Source organism: Pteropus vampyrus, unplaced genomic scaffold (genome assembly GCF_000151845.1).
Source record: "Pteropus vampyrus isolate Shadow unplaced genomic scaffold, Pvam_2.0 Scaffold61, whole genome shotgun sequence".
Lineage (NCBI taxonomy): Eukaryota > Metazoa > Chordata > Mammalia > Chiroptera > Pteropodidae > Pteropus > Pteropus vampyrus.
The window spans coordinates 5043190-5049885 of NW_011888842.1; the positions used below are offsets into that span (position 1 = coordinate 5043190).

Consider the following 6696-nt stretch of genomic DNA (forward strand, 5'->3'; position numbering starts at 1 on the left):
TATATATCTCCTGTCCTCGAAGAGTTTCCAGTTAGGTGAGCAAGAAATATAAAAATGCACTCTAATTCCAAATGGTTTAAAACTAAAGAAATGTAAGTGTACAGAGCTGTGGAAATATCAAAGAGAGGGTGATCAAGTGGAATGGGAAGACTCTAAGATGGTTTCGAAGAGGAAAGAACTTTGAGTTAAGTCCTCTTTGGATGAACAGGATTCCAATAAGCCAAGAACCAGTTTCGAGATGCTTAAGAAAAGGTCGTTCACTTAGTGTCCTTCTTTCTAAATGTGTGCACATATTGGGATAAGATATTGGGTGCATTGACAGAATTTGCAAAACAACGCTACCTACACCTGTGGTGGCTGTGTAAAGTACTGTGAGAATGGATGCTGATACACCAGGGTTAGAATCCCAGTCCCACCGCTCACTGATGATGTGACTTTAGACGAGTTATTGCACCTAGCTGAAACTCAGTTACCCCATCTCTAAAGGGGAGAACACAGACAGAACCTATCTCTGATGGTTAGTACAAGGTTTAAATGAGATAATATATGCAAAGTACCAAGTATCATGCCTAGCGCACAATAAGTACTCAATAAATACGAGCTATTTGTTCTTTTCCTTGTGACTGTTAATCTCTTGTGCAAAATAAAAAAAAAAAAAAAAAGCAAAAAAATGATTAACTGTCTGTTGCTGAAGGATCATGATCCTTTGGCCCAGACGCTCTCCCAAATAGCAAGGCCCATGCCAATGAATGACTCCCAAAAGCACCCTATCAATGAAAGGCAAGGACTAGCTTAGCCGAGATCTTACCTGTATATTTTATATCTGGTTGTAAATCCTTGACGGTGTCTTTCCACAAAGGATAGGTAGCTCCTGGAGTGGTGGAAAGGCCCCCTGTCTGAAATAAGCCAATCAAATTCCTTGGAGACATGTTGGTCTGTCCCAGCTGGCTCCTGGTGGGAGGGCTGCACTGAGATACGGCCCCATACAAACAGGAAGTAGAGGAGCTCAACAAACCTCCAGTTCATGCTTTTCTGCCGGCCTTTTTCCTCTCATTCTTGCTCCATTCTGTGGAGTCCTATGGAAAAAAGAAAGAGAGAGAAAGAAAGAGAGAAAGCAAAGGAGAGAGGAAGAGGAGTGACAAAGAAAAAAATAATAATAAAATAAAAGGAAGAGAGAGAAAGACAAAGGAAAAAATGGTATTAGCACATCTTCATCACACATACCTGATTATCAGCAGAATGCTTTAAGGTTTACAAAATTCAGTACAGTGTCTGGTTAAGAGTGTGACATCTCTGGAGATCTGGGCCCACATTCCCGCTTTGCGGACAACAGGTACAAACTATTTAACTTCTTTGGGATGCAGTTTCCTCATCTGTAAAACAGAGGATGGGCTTCCGTGTCTATATCTTGGCACTTGGCACATCATAGGTGCTCGAGGCACGTGTGTTTAAAGAATGAACGGAATGAATGAATGCAGAGTCTCCTATAGAGTCTCCTACAGCCCATAAAGGACATGGACACGGAACTCAAGTGTCTACCTAGCATCTTCACAGACGACTTGACTCTTATGACAGGAACTCGGTAGATGGGACTTCTTTTTTCTCCTCCTCTGACAAAGACATGTACCTACTGAGTACACACTTTGCTTCTGTATCACCACATGAGTGCACCAAGTCTTAAGCTGGATCATGACCGTGACTGTCTGGGTTGAATACCTCACAAATGAAGAGTTAGTTGGAGTCCACGTAGCCAGTGCTCGGTGGAATGTCTTCTTCACCCCAAGGAGTTTCAAGGCTCCCTGGTGTTCAGAAGGGAAACTAATGGACAAGGAACTAGGAGGAGTCTTGTCCACCTCTTTGGTAGCACGGCACAGTGGTTCCATGTTGGAGAAATGCTTCCAACCAAGGGAGGGCTTAGGGAGAGGCCCCTCGTGGGAAGGAAAGGGAAGAGAGACCACAAGGCCATGCCCAGCCTTTGGAAAACATACAGATTTTGTTTTTATCATTTCATCAGCATTCCACTTACTGGCCTAACAGCGTGTCATCTGGGACCCCACCCCACTCACTCTAGAAGAGCTGATCTTATTCCATGTCGAATGACAGCTTTGAATCCACATTCCATTGGTTATAAAGAGTATGATTTCAGGCAAGTCATTTAACCTCAGTTTCCCCCTCTGCAAACTCTGGTTACCAAGAGCACCTACATCCAGAACTAACGTGAGAATCAAATGACACAATTTACGTAAAGTATTTTACCCGGTGCCTGGCATTTAGTAAGTACTCAGTAAATGAAATCGGTGATGGTGAGGACAATGATGATGATGATGTTGGTAGCGATGATGTCCACTCAGTCCCTGCTGGGAGTGTCTCTGCTGATACTGTTCTCGCCGCCCAGCTAAGTCCTGTTTATCCTTTGGTGGCCATCTGAGTCAGGTCCTCCAAGGTCATTTCCTTTTTCTATTTCTCTGAAAAAGTGTCAGTTGATCTCTCATTCTCTGCTCTAGTTGCTCACTTTACATAACTGCACGTTAGTACTTATTGTCTGTTATTATGCTTAATTGTTTCTGTGTCTGCCTTGCTCACTGGGCTGTGAGCCTTTAACTGGCAAGAACCTTTCAAAGACTGTTTCTACACATGGCTAGCTCTGTGATTCTGGATAGTCATGTTCTCTCTCTAGATCTCAGGCTTTTTTTTCTACCATTTAAAACTGTGGCAAGGACAGAAACGTTTTGTCAAGTGTAAAAATATGTATAAACATGAAAAGATATGATATCTTCTTTGTCTACTCTTCCAACTGAGAATAGAAACAAAGTAAAGCTAAAAAGAAAATTAAAAAAAGGGAGAGATGGAAATTTCCTACTCAATTGGATATTTCCCTCTGTTGCCCAATCGTACTATTTTATTATGAGTAGCTACAGAAATCTGCTTGGCACTGCAAGCCCCAGCTGTCAGGGGCAAAGGAGAGAGGCATGTGAGCAGAGGAGTGGGCTGTCAGAAGCTGAGGCCTGAAGTTTTGTTCAGAGCCTAAAACAAAGCCATACATGTTGAGTGCAGAACTGTTAACAGCTACAGCTGCCAAACTGCCTGCCGGAGCCCACCTGAGTGGCAAGCGGGGGGTGGAGGCGATTGTTCAGAGATCCCGGTGGGGGGCTACAACACACTGAAATCGCAGCATGTCACCCATACAGCCCTTCCACATGGCTTATGCTGTAAGTGGGTGCGGGGTAGGAGCCCATGAGAGAATGCTTGGCTGTTAGACTGTTTGCAAGAAAACAGGATTCAGAACATTACAGCTTTCCAAAGTGGAATGAAGCTATATGTGGAACAGCAGTGTGTGTGTGTGTGTGTGTGTGTGTGTGTGTGTACACACACGCACGCGTGCATGCAAGAAAGTGAGACATTAGCCTACAGTCTTAGAATTAGCTGACAAGTGAAAGATCTAATCCAGTGCTTTTCCAGTGGTGGCCATTTTGCTCCCACCCCCAAGGGACATCTTTGATTGTCATGACTGAGAAGGTGCTACTGGTATCCAGTAGGTAGAGGCTAGGGATGCTGCTAACATCCTACAATGCGCAGGACAGTCCCCACAACAAAGAATAGTGGACCCAGATAGCATTGGTGCAAAAGTTAAACCCTGCTCTAATCCAATCTTTTTTATTTTGAACAGACCGTGACCTGAGAGGCCAGTTAGGCTAGCCTCCTGTCCTCCTAGGTTTTCATTCTGCCACATTGTTTCAACAGGGCAGTGGGTATATATGGTTGTGTCTGAATCTCCTCTGTTGTTGGGCCTGTGGTACAATCTACATTTGAGCAAGCAGAGATGAGTGAATGCTTCATGAACGAAGTCTTAATATACCTCTGTTGACTCAGAAAATCAACATAATCCACAGAACACTAAAAATGAAAATAAAAGTTCCTATAAGGTGCATTTTAATAGAAGTGGATATTTTCTTGAGCAAGAACAAGGACTAGTTGCTATGTTACCTAAATGTTGTCATATGACAGACACTGTGACTCCCACTCCATAAACAAGCCCATATTAGCACCAACCATCCTAGAGACTCAGAGTCACATAAGAGTCAAGGACTGCTATCTATTGAGCACCTACTATGTGCTCAGATCTTGTGTCTGTTCTCTTAGTAGCAGTCAAAACATCTAGTACAGAGCAGATGTCAACAAAGCTTTGTCCCACGAGGTGGCCACAGCTTTCCCATTTCACAGATGAGTGAAAGGACTTGAAGACATTGAATAACCTTTCCAAGCTCACAACTCCGAAGTATTAGATTCAGGGTTCTAACCCATGTATATCTCATTATGAAGTCTGCATAATTTCCACTACATCCCCACCCTCATCCCACCTGAGTGATGAAATCAGGTCGTGCCCTCCAGAGGTTCAAAATATCATGAAGTCACACCCATGCACACAAAATTCTAATATGAAATATACTGTCGTAAATACTATAACAAAGGAAAAATGTCCAACACAGAAATAGAGGTCGAGGATAATGTTTTCAACAAAGACATCTGAAAAGGATCCCATAGAAGAGGTGATATTTGAGCAGGGCCTTAAAAAGCACGTCAGGTTTTATCAAGAAGAGATGAGGTAAAGGGAATTCCAGTGGAGCGAATGGCATAAAACAAGTCTCGGGGTGGCAGGGGGCAGACTGATGGGACGTGTGCCCAGGGTAGAACAGAGGGTGGCAGAGGTTTTACTAGGAATAAGTGGCCATGAGGCATTTATTTGATCACACATATTTCTGTCTCTCTCTCTCTCTCTCTCTCTCTCCCTCATGAATCTGAAACTACATATTTCATGTTGGTGCTATACGCTAAGGACAAAGCATTGGGGATGCTCGATAAATTCATTTATTCATTTATTAACATATTTAGCTGGAAATTAAATAGTAAACAGAGCAGCCAGGGCTTTCCGGAAGCTTATTTTCTATTGGGTTGGGAGGAATAAATAAATGAGCAGTAACTTATCTATGACAGTGAGGAGTGCTCTAAAAAAAAAAAAAAATCAAAGCAGGTAAGAGGGGATTGAGAGTGAGCGTGCTGCTTTACACACAAGATGTTCAGGAAACGCTTCTCTGATTAAGTGGTTTTGCAGCAGAACCTGAAGGAAGTGAAGGAGCGAGCGGTGCAGATGCCTGGGAGAGAAGAAATCTCAGTGGAAGAAAGGGAAGGAGAGAGGGTCAGCCCTGGTTTACTTCCGGATGTAGTCAGAGATCAAGTTTCATTTCAATCTCCTGCAGGGAGCTTACAGTTTAGTTGCCATGGAAGTCAGTTGGAGGAAGAAATCATGCATTAACTGAGCATTTACTATGTGCCAGGAAACCCACTCGTTGATTTATAGGTGTGACCTTGTTGTCATATCATGAGAAGTTATGGTCCCCACTTTAAGTAACTAGGTCAACACCACAGAGCTGGCAAATGGCAGAGCTAGAACTGTAGTCTATACTGTCCATTTTAGGAGCCACTGACCACATGCGGCTCTCAAGCACTTGAAATGTGCCTAGACCGAATCAAGAGATGCTGTAAATATAAAACACACATCCATCAGATTTCAAAGATTTAGTAGGAGGAGCAGAATGTAAAATATTGGTTAAATGTTGAAATATTACTATTTTAAATGAATTGGATTAAATAAAATATATTATTAAAATGCATTCCACCTGTTTGTTTTTAATTGTTTAAATGTGGCTGCTAAAACTTTAAAATTACACCTGTAGATGGCATTCTATTTTTATTGGATAGTGTAGGGCTAGACTGAGCCTTTTCTGCTCTACGACAGTGTCTGAGAAGGTCACTCATCCATCTCCACATTTTTATCAACATTTGGAGAACCCAACTCACTCTCCCCTACAACTGTTTGGTTGAGGCACTGTGCACTTGCTTCCTCCCTTCAAAACAATAAACATCAATAAACACTTCCTCACTCAAGGGCCACACCTCCCAGTCTTCACATCCTAGAGACAGCCTCTGGATATCTCTTACCATGCTTTTTCAGAACTGTTTTTCTCCCCCAAATTCATAAAGGGAACTTCCAACCGCCGGAGTTGAGAGCCTGTAAAAGAGAGGCTAGTTCTATTCTGAGTGCTGCCCTTGACCCGCTGTGACCTTCTGTGAGTCACAGGCCTGCTGCTGCGGGGTGCCCTGGTGAACATGGAGCAGCTGGTGCAGGCCGAAGCGTGGAGAGCACGTGGGGCCCTTGGCTAAACCGTGCTGTATATATAAGCCTGCAGTGTTATTAAGGGAATCAGATTCATCCCACACAGAGCACACTCTCTAATTGTCGCCACTGTCAATTATTTACATCCGAGGAACACACACAGGAAGAAGAGATGAGAGAGAGGAGCCTTCTGGCAGTAGTGCCACCAAGCTCCTTCTCTCATTCTCCATGGAATGCTGGACAACCGCCCACATGCTGGGGCAGAGATGAAAGGATGTGTCTCCTCTGTCGTCCAACCTCGGGATCCCTAAATAAGTAGCCCAATCTGTGATCACTCATGGTACCTTGAGCCAAGGTCAACCTGATAACCTCAGGCAGGCTTCAACTTCGAAGCCTGGGTCTCCAGATAAGACTTCTCACCAGGGATGTGAACCTACAAAGCTTGGTGACCTCGAGCACATTGATAAACCCCTTTGTGCCTCAGTTTCCTCATGTGTAAAATGTGGGTAATAACAGGAGGATAG

General features: G+C 43.5%; 1 protein-coding gene across 1 annotated transcript in view; it reads right to left on the bottom strand.

Annotated features, from left to right (window-relative positions):
* The window catches only part of BRINP1 (BMP/retinoic acid inducible neural specific 1), a 186647-nt gene that overhangs the window by 136170 nt on the left and 43781 nt on the right, over window positions 1-6696 (bottom strand). Inside the window, exon 2 of the mRNA XM_011360967.1 lies at window positions 809-1076. Coding sequence (XP_011359269.1) covers window positions 809-1026 — 218 coding nt within the window. The 5' untranslated portion in view covers window positions 1027-1076. The remainder of the gene's footprint in view (window positions 1-808; window positions 1077-6696) is intronic.